At 35.3% G+C, this 16,083-nt stretch overlaps 3 protein-coding genes and 1 pseudogene across 3 annotated transcripts; 2 read left to right on the forward strand and 2 right to left on the reverse strand.

Annotated features, from left to right (window-relative positions):
* Positions 1-1,410: 1,410 nt before the first annotated feature.
* Positions 1,411-2,147, reverse strand: LOC116029220 (annotated as a pseudogene).
* Positions 2,148-4,847: 2,700 nt separating this feature from the next.
* Positions 4,848-5,406, forward strand: LOC116030808. The gene is made up of 2 exons (XM_031273143.1): positions 4,848-5,010; positions 5,108-5,406. Exons 1-2 carry the CDS (start codon positions 4,913-4,915, stop codon positions 5,304-5,306), a joined length of 297 nt encoding a protein of 98 aa, XP_031129003.1. The 5' UTR covers positions 4,848-4,912; the 3' UTR covers positions 5,307-5,406.
* A 1,755-nt stretch (positions 5,407-7,161) lies between these two features.
* Positions 7,162-12,321, forward strand: LOC116029960 (V-type proton ATPase subunit B 2). Its single transcript, XM_031272016.1, has 15 exons — positions 7,162-7,365; positions 7,827-7,889; positions 8,419-8,474; positions 8,591-8,689; positions 8,851-8,910; positions 9,105-9,216; positions 9,303-9,511; positions 9,748-9,876; positions 10,182-10,319; positions 10,474-10,624; positions 10,718-10,800; positions 11,236-11,283; positions 11,377-11,430; positions 11,573-11,656; positions 11,753-12,321. Exons 2-15 carry the CDS (start codon positions 7,835-7,837, stop codon positions 11,936-11,938), a joined length of 1,464 nt encoding a protein of 487 aa, XP_031127876.1. The 5' UTR covers positions 7,162-7,365; positions 7,827-7,834; the 3' UTR covers positions 11,939-12,321.
* Positions 12,322-12,681: 360 nt separating this feature from the next.
* LOC116030057 (elongation factor 1-alpha) lies at positions 12,682-15,349 on the reverse strand. The gene is made up of 3 exons (XM_031272164.1): positions 15,196-15,349; positions 13,961-14,437; positions 12,682-13,861 (listed from the first exon to the last, which is right to left on the reverse strand). Exons 2-3 carry the CDS (start codon positions 14,420-14,422, stop codon positions 12,980-12,982), a joined length of 1,344 nt encoding a protein of 447 aa, XP_031128024.1. The 5' UTR covers positions 14,423-14,437; positions 15,196-15,349; the 3' UTR covers positions 12,682-12,979.
* Between the last annotated feature and the right edge of the window lie 734 nt (positions 15,350-16,083).

The raw sequence follows: 16,083 nt of genomic DNA on the forward strand, positions 1-16,083 counted from the left end.
CAAGCAATATTGAAAACGAAGACACAATGACAAAGCTATCCAAAAGTGAAATAACAAAACTTAGAGTAATTTCAACCAAAAGTAGTATATATATACTACATAATATCATACCAACTACACTAAGTATTTAGATAATTACGTTTAGAAAAGTGCAAATTAAACATTAATTTTAATGCCAACTATAATGAACTTTTTCTATATAATCATGAATATACTTTGAATTACTTATTTAAATACAAACATTGAACATTAAATCAGTCGAACAATGCACGTGCAAAACTACTATATATACAAAAGCCAAATTAATCTTGCGAGTTACTTGAGTCAAATATTAAAATATTTAAATTTGGCTCAATTCATTACTTAAACAAACTTGATCTTTGGCTACACAATAACTTAAATCAAATTTAAATATTTATTGAATCAAGCCCAAGTAGCAAAGTACGCAAATTATGCTGTGGACCCAGGTCCACCTTGGGTCCAAAACTACATCGTTTTTGTCTTCTCTTTTTTTTTTTAAATTAGTAAACATATTGCTGAATATAGAGTTGTCCAAAAATGTGTGAATGTAGAAGTTTCAAAGTGTGAATGTAGAGTATAGAAATCGTGAATGTAGATTTATGATTGTGTGAATGTAGAGTTGCCCAGAAATGTGTGAATGTGGAGGTTTCAAATTGTGAATATGGAGTATAGAAATCGTGAATGTAGAGTTATGCATGTGTGAATCTGTAATAGAGTTAAGAAGTTCTAGCAACTTGTAGCCTTGTAATGTGTGAATGTGGAGTTCTCAAATTGTGAATATGGAGTATAGGGCCTGTGAATATAGAGTTTTGAATGTGTGAATGCATAACAGTGGTAATATAGTTATTAAACATATAATCCTGTAATGTGTGAATGTAGAGTTTACAAAGTGTGAATGTAGAGTATCATATAATCTTGTAATGTGTGAATGTGGAGTTTACAAAGTGTGAATGTAGAGTATAGTGTATGTGAATGTAAACCCAGGTCCACCTTGCAAGCTGGACCTGGGTCCACGGCATAACAACCCGCATAGTACTGTACACTGCCCGAGGATAAATTATCCAGAAACTAGAGAAATGAGAACAAAGAATATAATATGTTTATTTATATATTTATCCAATTTTAAAAATAGAGAATGAAAGGAAAGACAAAAGAAAGTCGAAGAATTGAAATAAAGAGGTAATTCTAGCATTAGTCCTCTTACTAATGCGATTTTTCAAATTTGGTCATCGTCTTTTAATTTGGACGAATTAAACCCTTAACTATCAGAATTGTTCCACCATTAGTCTTTCCGTTAAGTAAGTGTTAGATAGACGTTAAGTGAAGGGCTAAAAGAGTCCTTTCATCTGTTGAGCTTCTTCTTCCCATGGCGAGGGGAAAAAGGCTCTCCTACTCTTTCTCTCTGGTGCATGGTTGCAAGATGCAGTTCTACAACCAACAATTTAGAGCTTCCACATGATGTCCAGCTGTTGATCCAATCAGCAAAGCTCAATCCAAAACACTCCACTTCATCCAATAGCTGTGCCACGATCTGTTTTTTATCTTCTCCCCGGGGATTATTTCTACCCAATGCTGCCTTGCCATGGAATGTTAACGAGATCGTTATATATTAAGTGTGATGACATTCGAGCATCGCTCTCCACATTCTGATAAACGGCTATCAATAAGCTCCAAAAGTTGAGGCAACAACTCTTCATCCCTCATTTTTTCAATCCACTTTGATATTGAGTCTACTACATAGAGTGCAACCCTGATTCGGGAATGTAGATCCTTCACCACTGCTCGGGTTTTGTCAATTACATGGGAACTAAGATCTTTGGCTGATTGGCGTCTAAGTTGGACGTGCTTAAAATCATATTCCATGAGCTCCTAATTAACTCAAATGCCTTCACTTCATCATAAAGTTTCCTCTCCCATGCATATAATCTGTCAAGGGTGGATGAGTGGCTCCCATAAATTATGCAAAAATCTTCAACAAAATCACTTCCACCGTCATTGTTGTCATCTTTTGTATTAAGATGGTTCCTTGATGAAGATGACCTTGAAGATGTTGTCACCCTTTGATTCAGACTGCTGCAGACCAGCTTTGCCCAACATATTTGCAGCAGAGCATTTTCCAAGTCCATGATAACTATTGCTTTTCGCCCCCTGGGGTGTAACTGGATGGGAATTATATCTACTTTCAATTTACTATATTTGGGACTTCTCTAGTATTCGAATTAGGTGTCATGAATTCTTCTTGAACCATATCCCCACCATTGATGTCTATTTTGCCATTAATTTCCATATCATCAAAGTTCATACACCCATCATTATCCATTGCAAATCTAAAGCTCTCTGAATTACCAGCATGATCGAAGAAATCCCAGTGAAGAAGCGACAGAAACCTAAGTAAGATGAGGAAGAAGAGAAACTATAGACTTTTGTGGTTTTTATTGCGTGTCATGTATACATATCAAGATCATGAAGAAGAAAACCAGTAGGAAATGACTCTTTTAGCCCTTCACTTAACGTCTATCTAACACTTACTTAACGGAAGGACTAATGGTGGAACAATTCTGATAGTCGAGTTTAATTCGTCCAAATTAAAAGACGATGACCAAATTTAGAAAATCGCAATAGTCAGAAGACTATTGCTGGAATTAACTCTTGAAATAAATCCTACTATAACTATTGAATATGAATTCAAATTTTCAATTCTCATTTCTCTGATTTAAAAAAAAATAAAAAATTGAAAGTAAATATATTTCATTTTTATTATTTTAAAAAATTAAAATAAAAATTAATGAGCCCCTTGGATTCCTTTGATTTTGTGGTTGTGGGGCTTTTCCCATGCCATGTGATTGGAGATGAGAATGAACTCACAACAAAACCATCAACTATTCAACTTCCACAACTCAACCCACCCTCTCTCACCTACTCCCACAACCTTATTACCACTTTCCTCGTGTACCTTTCCTAGGCCTGCGATATACTAGTATAATTTTGTCAAACCAATTGTTTTAATCAATCAAATACCACGTACATTATCTAAAAATAGCATTACTAGTGTTAGTCTATTAATTCATTTGACAAAATGGCATGGTGGCATTAAATTAATGTACTTTGACAAAGACTAGTAAATGTCCGGTATGTGGCTTGATTAGTGTACCTAGTTTGTATTTTATGTGCTCGCACGAAAAATGGTGACATTGTCAACGCACGAAAAATGGCGACATTGTCAACGTAACCACGAGGACAAAGATTTGCTCACACTAGTTATATACTAATACACAAGGTTAAACGATAACCATTGAATATTTGTTGACATAATTAATTGACGAGTAATACGTTCTATTATATAGTTTTTTTTGTTGTTGCAAATAGACCGTGAAAAATTTTGTGTTTTTATGGTCCATTTAAGCATTGTAATTGAAATTTTTTAGAGTTTTTGTGAATTTTCATATTTAGTTGGTATGGTTTTTATTTATTTATTTTTTAATTTTTGGAGTTTCAATTCTTATGGGGTGTTATTTCCAAAAAAAAAAAAAATCTTATGGGGTGTTTGGTTGGCATGAATTGGAATTCAATGCCAATGTAATTTAATGAAAGGACAAATTACCCACATTGTTTGGTTGTATAGAATTGAAATTCTCTCAATTCATTGAATTGCTCCCTATATGAATTGCAATTCAACCCTACAAAGGAAATGAAAAATGAGTAAAAATAACATATTTTCCATTATTATTACTGTTGTTGTTCCGTTCATTTAGAGTTATGTCTCTACTTCTATTTATTTGAATCTCCATCATTCAATGAAAACAGTTATATACTGAGTAGTATATTGTAACCCTATTTGGCTATTTGCCTATTTCTATTAAAATATTAATAAATCTTCCACTACATATATCATTGATTATTTATATATTATTCACACCATATTTAAGTTTTTATACAAATTATTTTTGATTTCTTTAATTTCCCACAAAGGCACCAACCAAAGAATGAAATTAAATATAAATACCTTGTTTGGTAAAAGACTTTTTGGCATAGCTTATAACTCCTTTTTTTTTTTTTACTAATAATTAAAACAAATGTTTAGTAAATAACTTTTTAAAACTAGCTTAATGAACCAAAAAAATTACTTAGAGCATCATTTGACTTTGTTTTTTTTAATAGAGAAATTATCAAATTACTTTAATACCCTCACTTTTCTTCTTAAATTGTAGGATATATCCCACAAATGTCATATTTAACATTGATTTCCATTTTATTTTAACTTATGATAATATAGCATGATGCACGTGATAAATTTTAAGTCACAAATGGAATCTTATCTCTGCCTCACACCCACTTTTTTTTTTTTCCCCTGAAAGCATGCACCTCTTTTGTTGAACGGAACACTTAATATCACCTATTTACATCCCCTTACACTGTTACACCCCAAGAATGAAAGGTCCCCCCACTCCCCCTTTCCTCATAATTCACCCCCTGCTCAAAAGCATAGATTGATCGCTACGTTACATTTTAATATCCTATACTTGCCCATAAAATAGAAATTTCCTCCCCTCAAGCCCCACACCACCCCCTGTCATAATAGTGATGGAAGAATTAGTGTCTAGTGTTCATAATGAGCCAACCATATTAAGCGTACTTTTGTCCATAAAAGTTAAAATTTCTTCCTTATCCTAGACCATGCATGATAGTGAGGATAAATCTTAGACTCACGGTGACTTAAGAATTTATTGGGTGAGAAAATCAGCATTTGGTGCCAATAAAAATCTCGGGTTTAATTATATAATTTTTTAATCTACAATCTGTCACGAAAATCAAATAAGTTAGTCCATGCTGATATTTTTATATACTGACCCTAAGCCGGCCTGCATTTCCTCCAATCCGAACCAAAAAAAGAATGGCTTCTTCAGCAGCACCAAATCTCCACGCCAATTTTGGACTTCCAGTCTGCCTCTCAGGGATCACTCACCCTCTCCCTCTCCCTCTCCCTGAAGAGTACTTACTATTTCGATCCATCTCTAGTGTTCTTAGCTTGGTGCCACTTCAATTCAACCAACCTAGCTAACTCTAACAGAAGCTTTTGGTTTTGCAGGATGGCGGATCATGATCGCCGGAGAAAAGCCATGAAAACCTCGGCGGCGTTTGAATCAAAAGATACCAGCTGGAGGAGCAGTAGTGCCGCAGATGATCAAGAGAGGGGAAATCAAACAAGCCCCGGAGATGCGGATTTCGCTTCTGTCTTGCGTGATCTGGCTTCCATCTCTTTGGGTCATACAGCCAAGGCTGCGTAGTACTCTCTCCAGATCAGAATGTAGCTTTAATTTGTGTTAGTATAACCTGTGATTTCATTAGCAATTGTTAATGGACTTCTTCTCGATTTCTCTCTGCCTCTATATTTGTGCTAGCTAGATCTGGTTTCTTCAATTCATTCTAACTCTGGGTTTGTGGGTTACTCGGGTGAAAAAGTAAATTAAACCTAGAAAAAAAAAGAAAGAAAAAAGGACACATTCTGCACAAAAACTGGGTTACTGTTAAATTTGCATTATTGAATTGGTTATTAGTGTTCAAATAAACATTATTGCAACTTTAATGCACAATAAACATTGAAATATTTAATAGAAGTCGACATCGATTTAGTCTCCGGGCCCCAAGGTATACACTATACAGTACGGGCAATCAAGCTTACACCCAATTGGCGAATAGACCCAGGCCAGAGCTTATGCCGTGTTCATCCTCTCCGGCCCGAGGGATACGCTCGGCGACAAAGTGCCAAGGCTTTGGATCCACCACTTTCAACTAGCCATGTGGTGTGTGGCCACATCAACCACAAAAACGGACAAAAACAGGATCCTCTTATTCTATTATCTAGTCAATGGAAATTAAGCCAAACACCTCGTCCTCAATGACATATAGTCATTCTCCCATGTAAAAAGTCATGAGATCGAGACTCAATGAAGGTTTGTGCTTCAATAGGTTGAGAAAGTATGTAATAGAGAGTCAGTAAGCACAATTCTCATACATAACAGTTATAAGATTTTCCACTCTTACATAGTGACGTATAAGAGTTGTTCATGTGCCAAATAATATTATTATCCAAAACTTTAGCTATATCAATGAATAATGCTAATCAACCTAAATCTTGTATTATTTAACACATTTTATATAGTTAAATTGGTATGTAAAGATGGATAATAATATATCTTACAAGTTACATATATAATTACTCTACCATTTTTTTTGGTAAAAATTACTCTACCATTTTATGTAAAATGCATTTTGTTGCTAATATTGCCCATGCCACACAAATTGTCATATTGATAGTGATGCATGCCACGTTTAGCTACTTGGTTATGCAATTATGACCAATGAACTATCATTTTCAATTTATCATCACAACTTGTAAAGGAGAGAGCTAATAATCCATGAAAGAAAATTGAGACAAGTCACAACTTGTGATAGATTATTGGTGCAAAATTTATAATCCTTTCTATATATGACTATCAATTTATTTATTTATTTTTAATATAAAAACAAGTAATTAATCATAAAATAAAGGTATATAAAGGTATCTTTTAGCACTAATCAAACCCAGCATTGTAAGAATTTTACCTTTTTGTGGGAGTGGTTGCTTGTGGGCACCAAAAACTAATCATCCACTTAATTAGTCATTGAGTTAACATGATTTATCTATATACAATTTTGTCAATGCTGGAATGTGAGGGCCATTGAAGTGAGGGTGAACAAATTATTCAAACTCACCTAGCACATCATATTAAGTGATTGAATCTTGCAAATTAAATTCACAGTAATTTATTTTACTTTACTCAAAGTCCAAATAAATAATGCAACTGAAAGGTTGGATATTAAAATTAAAATTTTATAAATAGTGTATCATAGTAAAGAGTTATGAGTCAAATTTTGTTCAAGTTAAATTATACAAGTGTGATTTAAACTGAATTTTATACCATAGTGAGGATACATGTTAAAAAATCAAATATAAAAGAAATGAATTTACAGTTATTTTCAATTTTTACCCCTCAAAATTGTACACCGTACATGAATGATGAATCATTATAAACGTGGAATAAAGAGTGGGGTGTTTTGAATTTTGATACATAAGGTCCAAAGTGAAAAATGAAAAATGAAAAATAAAAAATAAAAAATAAAAAATAAATCCCAATCTCAGCCTCGCCGGTTCTGAGTCTTATAGATACACAGGAAATTTACTTGGCGAACACCTTCCTTCCTTGTCCCATTAGATCTCAGCTTCGTTTCTCCACGCTCCACGGTTGTCTCAGCGACTCTGATATTGTTTTCTTCTGCCGGATTTCAGGATAACGAACCAGAGAGGTAATCACCTTTCATTTAATTTTCAGATCCATCAACGAATCAATTTTCAGTTTTCAATTCTGCGTTCCATTCAAACGTAATTTGATTTTGTTTATCTGATTTGATTTCTAGTGATTTCGTTTAATAAATACTGCACTCACTTGTATTTTCACCGATTTCACCGCTATCGCTGTTGATCTAGAGTTCGCACCATTAGAGGTTTACTGTTTCTCAGTCTGTCCTATATGTTTGTTTTTTTTTTTTTTTTTTTTTTTTTTTTTTTTTTTTTTTTTTTACGGAGAACGAATCATTCGCTTATATGCGCATGGATGAGTTGTATGTGTGCGTTGATGAATGCTGATGATTGTGATATGATGGAGAGAAGTGAATGATCTGGAGATCACTGAGTGTAGTGTTTCTATATATTTATTTGGTTGATTCCGTATGGTATGTGATTTTATTTGTTTTGGTTGATTTTCCAGTTCAAAACATGCCGGCTCAAAATGGTATTGACATGGAGGAGGGAACTCTGGAGATTGGCATGGGTAATTTCTTAATATACTACATGGATATGGAATGCACCAATCTTCTATTCTCATATGCTACTTGAAAATTGTAAACCTACTCCAGATCAAATCATTATTCGATTTACATGTGCATTCTTATAGTTACTGGTAGTGGTATCAGGCAAGCTACAAATGAGCCATTTATTATGACTCACAGGTGACCTGGTAATTTCTTCACATCTTTGGGGTGATTCTAGTGGTTTTAGAAGCTTCTGGCTTTCTCTAGTGCATAAGCAGTTTTATAGTATTAGCTAAAAAACTCAAGCAATGGGAGAATGTTTGCTGTAACTCATAATTGTTTAGTGTAATCATCCTTCACTATATCAGATTATTTGCCAGTGGATATTGAAAGGAAATATTCATATTTTATTCTGAACAGAAGGTTCTATTTTCTTTTTATATATTTATTTGTGGTTTTGACTTACAATTCTGTGAACTATCTAGGATGTGAAAGTCCTCAAGTTCATTTAAAACGTTGTCATGGACTTACATTGATGCATTTTTGCAGAATATAGAACTGTTTCTGGAGTTGCAGGGCCATTGGTTATCCTTGACAAAGTCAAGGTGATTATATTACCTTTTATTATTCTCATTCTGATCTGTTTCCTTCGTGTACCTTCAAAATCCCTTTTCTTAATGTGATATGACTGAGATTTGTACAAATAAATATTTTGTGGCAGGGACCCAAGTACCAGGAGATTGTTAATATTCGTTTAGGTGATGGAACTACCCGACGTGGACAAGTTCTGGAAGTCGATGGGGAGAAAGCTGTTGTTCAGGTTAATTGTTTCTCAACCTCTTTTGCTGGATAGTTGCCCCCCTTTTTCTTTTTTAAATTATGTTTCTTTCTTTTAACCTTCAAACCATTTTAAGGTGTATAGCACTAAATTCACCTAAGTAATTGATCATTTGCTTCATGTTTTATTTTTCTAATAAGCAGGTTTTTGAGGGAACTTCTGGAATTGACAACAAATATACAACGGTGCAGTTTACTGGGGAGGTATTGTTTTTTCTCATTCTCATGTTATCTATTTATTCATATAGAAGCTCTACTCTTAAATATTCCAAGTGAAATGCCTCAGCTTGATGTTTATTATTCATTTCATTGGAAAAAAAAAAGCCATTTCTTGATGATTTCTTTTTAGTACCTTTGATGATTTCTTTTTAGTACCTTTGATGATTTCTTTGTTACAGGTTTTAAAAACTCCAGTCTCCTTGGATATGCTTGGTCGCATTTTTAATGGTTCTGGGAAACCAATTGACAATGGTCCTCCTATTCTTCCCGAGGCTTACTTGGACATTTCTGGTAAAATTTTATTTCCAGAATATCCTTGTGTTATTTATGTAGATTCTTATCTGTTTTGCACTCATGTATATACTGGTTGACTTCAGGAAGTTCTATCAATCCTAGTGAGAGAACCTATCCTGAAGAAATGATTCAAACAGGAATTTCAACAATTGATGTCATGAATTCAATTGCTAGAGGGCAAAAAATTCCCCTCTTCTCTGCTGCTGGTCTTCCTCATAATGAAATTGCTGCACAGATCTGTCGCCAGGCTGGTTTGGTGAAGCGGCTGGAGAAATCTGAAAATCTTCTTGATGTAAGTAATTTTTTGTGAATATTTACTTGTTTAAGTCTTATGCATTATGGGAATTATCTATTTCCCATAATAACATGAGGTTGAATATTTTTGAGCTAGCTGTTTAAGCAATTCATATTGTATCAATGTCGCTGTGGATGAGTGGTTTATTACTTGCTCATATATATATGATACGTTTGTAATTCAGTCATATTAGGATGATTCTTATTTTTTCTGCTTGCTCATGATGTCAACAGGGTGGTGAAGAGGACAATTTTGCCATTGTCTTTGCAGCTATGGGAGTGAACATGGAAACAGCTCAGTTTTTCAAACGTGATTTTGAAGAAAATGGATCTATGGAGAGAGTGACCCTTTTCCTGAACTTGGTAATTTTTCAAATAATATCATACCAATATTTTTATTTGTTCATTTTTTGAACAATATCATATTATAAAAAACTGGAAAAGCTATTGCAATGCAATGGCCACTGCTAGGTGCCAGACCATCTATCTCTGGAAGGCGGAAAACCCCTTTCCTAACAGTGTAATCAAGGCCAAGGCCAAAAATAAAACCCATGGCAAATGTCTAAGTAAAACCAAGATTATCCGTATTCAATACTTAATTATGTGGTCTTCAAGGTGGAACTATACATTCTGTCCATTTATGTGTGCTTCATACTTTCTTCATGCAGGCTAATGATCCTACTATTGAACGTATCATTACTCCTAGGATTGCTCTGACAACTGCAGAATACTTGGCATATGAATGTGGGAAGCATGTTCTTGTGATATTGACAGATATGAGTTCATATGCTGATGCTCTTCGTGAGGTATTTCCTTTGAATTCTTTATACATCATCATCTCATGTTTCTTCATGAGGATGTAGTTGAAACTTGAAGTGGGTTCAATTGTGGGGCTTCATGGTCAAATTTTGTGATTATTTTTTCACATTGCTGGAACTGTGGCATTAATCGGTGCACCAGGTATCTGCTGCTCGAGAAGAAGTCCCTGGAAGGCGTGGATACCCTGGTTATATGTATACAGATCTGGCAACAATCTATGAACGAGCTGGACGTATTGAAGGAAGAAAAGGTTCCATCACACAAATTCCAATTTTGACCATGCCTAATGATGGTAATATTCTACTACTTTGCATCATTATTTTTCACCAACTTTATTGCCTACATTTTTTTTTGTGAATCAGCATTCCTTTGTTTATTTGAACAGATATTACCCATCCAACTCCTGATTTGACGGGTTATATCACAGAAGGACAAATATATATTGATAGACAGCTTCATAACCGGCAGGTAACACTGACATTCATGCATCATATATTAGTACTTTTAATGAGGGAGAAAGTAAAACTTCCTAATGGTCATGTGCCTCAAGCTTATATAACACTGCCTAGGATATGAGTAAAAGTATCTAATCAGTAGCATGGTAAACAAGATAGCAGATTGAATGTCAAGGTGTTCATATACGTAATTCTGAGTTCCTGTACCACCTGCAGTCATTTCTTGAGTTTTGCCAGGAGGTGCCTTGTGTTCTGCTGCTGCTGTGTTAATGCCCATATTAAATTGTTGAAATCAATGTGATTCATGAACTTGATTTCCTTGAAAAATTATATCTAGTTTTAATAGAATTTTACTATTTCTGTGTTATCTGTCGCTAACAGCTTCCAACATCATTGTTCTTAATGGATATTGGACTAGTAGTTCTGAAATGGATTTTTAAATTTACAGATATACCCACCAATCAATGTGCTTCCATCCTTGTCTCGTTTGATGAAGGTAAGTCCATGGCTTTGTTTGCATGCTCTAATTGACAAAACTATATGAAGAGTTGGGGAGGAAGGAGTATAATATTGGAGTTACTTGTTGCAGAGTGCTATTGGAGAGGGTATGACTAGGAGGGATCACTCAGATGTTTCAAACCAGGTACTGATCAATTGTAGCAGACTGACTAGCAGCTCAATACCCATTTCACTCTTTAATTGTAGACTGAAGTATTTTTTATTTTGTTCTTTATGCATATAGCTTTTGTTTTTGCTTTTTCTAAATGTTTTTCCTTTATTTCCAGCTGTATGCAAATTATGCCATTGGGAAGGATGTCCAAGCAATGAAAGCTGTGGTTGGAGAGGAAGCACTTTCTTCTGAGGACCTGGTTTGCTACTTAACAAAACCCCATTTGTTTACCCCCCTTTCCAGTTTATGTGATTGAGTGTTCAGATAGCTAACACTTATATCTTAAATGTAACAGCTATACCTAGAGTTTCTAGACAAATTTGAGAGGAAGTTTGTTACCCAAGGAGCATATGACACCCGCAACATCTTTCAGTCACTTGATTTAGCATGGACACTCCTCCGAATCTTCCCTAGGGAGCTTCTACACCGTATTCCAGCAAAGACCCTGGATCTATTTTACAACAGGGATGCGGCTAGTTGATGAGTGAGACCAGATTTGTACTCTATCCCTCCGGTGTGGTTTGAGCATCTTGAGATGTTTTATGCACTTTTTCCTTGCTAGGTTGCCCATCTCCAGCTCCTCCGAGTTCAATAAAAAAAGCCTCTAAATTGAGTTCTCAAAAGCTACCTATTATCTCCAGCATTCAAGAGACATTCATATTTTTTTAATGGTTCGTGTATTTTATATTTTTGTTATCCAAAATGTGGCATGACAGGTAGTTGGTTTTGCATTTGTATTACTCCATTTGTCTAAGTTATTTTTGGGGCTTGTAGAAACTAGGAGCTAGTAATAACAAGTACTTTACGATTTGATTGGCTTTTGATTTGTTTGTGTTTATCTAGGCATCATTCTTTCCGTCAGAAGTGTAACCTTTGCAAATGTCAATTTGTGCAAAAGTAAGGCTAATGCATAAATGTTTTGGTATGTCAAATTAGCAAAAGAAAATGGCATTTCCGGTGCGAAATCTAGGGGATGAGAGAAGGGTGGTATCTAAGACAATGATTTTTTCCACAAAATATGCGCCAGAAAATAAGTTAATATGAATAATTTTACAAAGTAGGATATACAAAAGTATAATAATTATGACCCATTATCTTCTCCAATTATAAACTCCCATTACCTCCTTACAATGTTCCAATTATATGCTTAACAAGTTGAATTCTCTCCTAGTATGTAAAAGGATAAAATTTAGCAAATTATTATAGTCAAAATAAAAAAGAACATAGAAACAGAAAAAAGTTCATTAATTAATATCATAACACTCACCGCATGGCAACAAAACTCCAAAGCCGCCTTTGTATATACCAAGGCACCTCAAAACATCAAACCACATAGAAAGAAAACTCAAAGACACAAGACTCGCCACCGCCTGTCAAGTACCCAATTCTGTGAATAATGGGTACAGGGCAGAAGACTACAACACATGAAATAAAACAAAGACCAGACTACTACAACATTACTAAACCAAGAGAATTCTTTTTGACAAGCTTTATTAAAGTGGAGTTTATAAGCCAATGCGGTTCACTTCTTCTTCTGGGCAGCCTTGGTAACCTTGGCACCAGTTGGATCCTTCTTATCCACACTCTTGATGACACCAACAGCAACAGTTTGACGCATGTCCCTCACAGCAAAACGCCCCAGTGGTGGGTACTCAGAGAAGGTTTCCACAACCATAGGCTTAGTGGGAATCATCTTCACAAAACCAGCATCTCCGTTCTTGAGGAATTTGGGCTCCTTCTCAAGCTCCTTACCAGACCGTCTATCAATCTTAGTCATGAGCTCAGCAAACTTGACAGCAATGTGGGAGGTGTGACAGTCGAGCACAGGGGCATAACCATTACCGATCTGGCCTGGGTGGTTCATGATAATGACCTGGGAGGTGAAGCTAGCAGCTCCCTTGGCTGGGTCATCCTTGGAATTGGAGGCAACATACCCACGCTTGAGATCCTTAACGGCAACATTCTTAACATTGAACCCAACATTGTCACCTGGGAGTGCTTCTTGAAGAGCCTCGTGGTGCATCTCAACAGACTTAACTTCAGTGGTCAAACCAGAAGGTCCAAAAGTGATAACCATACCAGGCTTGAGGATACCAGTCTCCACACGACCCACAGGGACAGTACCAATACCACCAATCTTGTAGACATCCTGAAGTGGGAGACGGAGGGGCTTATCAGAGGGCCTCTTAGGCTCATTGATCATATCAAGAGCCTCAAGGAGGGTTGGTCCCTTGTACCAGTCAAGGTTGGTTGACCTCTCAATCATGTTATCACCCTCAAACCCAGAGATAGGAACAAATGGGATCTTATCAGGGTTGTACCCGACCTTCTTCAGGTAGGATGACACTTCCTTAATAATTTCATCATACCTAGCCTTTGAGTATTTAGGGGTTGTAGCATCCATCTGCAGATTTCATTAACACAGGAGGTTAGATATAATTTCATGTAATACCATAATCAATACTATTGCACATGAATTTTAAAAGAAAAAGCAATAAATAACCTTGTTGCAGCAGCAAATCATTTGCTTCACACCAAGGGTGAAAGCAAGCAAAGCATGCTCACGTGTCTGACCATCCTTGGAAATACCAGCTTCAAAACCACCAGTGGTGGAATCAATGATCAGGACAGCACAGTCAGCCTGTGAGGTTCCAGTAATCATGTTCTTAATGAAGTCACGATGTCCCGGGGCATCAATAACAGTGCAGTAGTACTTGGTGGTCTCAAACTTCCACAGAGCAATATCAATGGTGATTCCACGCTCACGCTCTGCCTTGAGCTTGTCAAGCACCCAGGCATACTTGAATGACCTCTTGTTCATCTCAGCAGCTTCCTTCTCGAACCTCTCAATCACACGCTTGTCTATACCTCCAAGCTTGTAGATTAAGTGACCAGTGGTGGTAGACTTCCCAGAGTCCACATGGCCAATGACAACAATGTTGATGTGAACTTTCTCCTTACCCATGATGGATTATGAGAGCTGGAAAAGCAAAGCCATAGCACAAGTTAGAGAACAAGTTTGAGACTCATTTAGTACTGGATAACACTTTGTGACTTATCATCCCTAACAATAAATCATAAGAGGAATAAAATCACTTTGCACAGCATATGTTATTTAAGAGTCTTCAACAGGGGATTATAGATTAGTAACATTGTTGAAGGAGTTATTATTGCAAGCTATATACAATACAATAACAAATACACATAGATCCTCAAACAGCAATAATCTAGAAACACCACTGCTTTTAAAAACAACACCTCAAGTTCATCTAGACATTGTATACACTTTCGTGTAAATTTTCTTACCACAACTAAAGAAGTATAGAAATACATATCACATTGAAACATAAGGACTCCATACAAACTAATTAAACAATAACAACAAAAATTGCACAGAGAACTAAAAAAATCCTCAAACGCTGATCAGTAAAAAGGATTTAGATACGTGACGAATCGGAAGCGTATGCAACAAAGAGTTTAAGAAATACAGAACATCGAAGCAACTTTTTCCGTAAATCTAAAAATTAAACGAACAACATAAACGGATTCAGAAAGCACAAATTATAATACAATCGCCACGGAAGCCGATTCATTCAGAAAGATGCAAAATTCCAATGGAAATTCATAAACAAATCAAGCATGCATAAATCGAAGGACATTCATTCACATCAACTTGATAAAATTCAATCTGAATAGGTAAGAATCATGCCAAATATCGAAGTCGATCAGAGATCTAACCTTACGAATGCAAAGAGAGTTTACCCTAAAAACCTGCGGCGAGCCAAAAAGAGCTTAAGAGAAAGCAAGGAGTGTGAGATCTATGAAATACGGAGTATAAATAGCAAATGCCAACGTCGTCGTTCTAAGGGGAGCAGTCCTATACTGCTATTGAATTTAGTACTCCGTATATGGATACGAGGTACGTTTGTGTCCCAAGAGTTTTTTCTTTTTCTTTTTCTTTTACTTTTGAAAGAAAATTTTTTCAAGAATTAATATCCAAATAATCCTTTAACATGGTATAGTGTTGTACACATATACGGAATAGTTTTTTAGAATAATTTTTAATTAGAGTAACATAATGTTTTTTTTTCTCCTCTTTATTTAATTAATAAAAACGTGTCTTGTCATACTATAAGACAAAAGTTACAAACTAATCGTCTAACTAATTTAATTAGGATTATCCCTTTTAACCCTTTTCTACGCAGCAACATATTGTTGATTTCCTCGGCATATCTTCGAGCATGTCTAACTATTTCCTCAACCCTCACATCAACACTGTTAAAAATGTTCTTAACATTGCTTTAGAAGTGCTAGTCTCATCATTGAGCATTTGTATCATATGATAATACATTTGTTTAACATCATTGTCGAAAGGTTAGACTTATATATTGAGTTGATTGGAGAGTGTAAATTATTAGTTAGAGACTTGTGATAGATATATAGTTTATATTAACACTATTATGATATATTCAATCATAATGGTTAAGAATAACTTTTTTTTTACTTGATTTGATTAAATATGTATTTAATTGACCAAGTCGTGCTAAAGTAAATATAGCTTGCTTGGGATAAATGTTTCTTTCAATTTGTGGCGGAGTGTCATTTGCTCTTGACAATCAAATGATT

Source organism: Ipomoea triloba, chromosome 9, assembly GCF_003576645.1.
Source record: "Ipomoea triloba cultivar NCNSP0323 chromosome 9, ASM357664v1".
In the NCBI taxonomy this organism is placed as follows: Eukaryota; Viridiplantae; Streptophyta; class Magnoliopsida; order Solanales; family Convolvulaceae; genus Ipomoea; species Ipomoea triloba.

Coding starts and splice junctions, on each gene's coding strand:
- LOC116030808 (XM_031273143.1), top strand. CDS start 4,913: ATGGCTTCTTCAGCAGCACCAAATCTCCACGCCAATTTTGGACTTCCA. Junction 5,011..5,107: donor CCTCTCCCTCTCCCTGAAGA/GTACTTACTATT, acceptor TTGGTTTTGCAG/GATGGCGGATCATGATCGCC.
- LOC116029960 (XM_031272016.1), top strand. CDS start 7,835: ATGCCGGCTCAAAATGGTATTGACATGGAGGAGGGAACTCTGGAGATT. Junction 8,475..8,590: donor TTATCCTTGACAAAGTCAAG/GTGATTATATTA, acceptor ATTTTGTGGCAG/GGACCCAAGTACCAGGAGAT. Junction 10,801..11,235: donor GACAGCTTCATAACCGGCAG/GTAACACTGACA, acceptor TTAAATTTACAG/ATATACCCACCAATCAATGT.
- LOC116030057 (XM_031272164.1), bottom strand. CDS start 14,422: ATGGGTAAGGAGAAAGTTCACATCAACATTGTTGTCATTGGCCATGTG. Junction 13,862..13,960: donor TGATTTGCTGCTGCAACAAG/GTTATTTATTGC, acceptor TGAAATCTGCAG/ATGGATGCTACAACCCCTAA.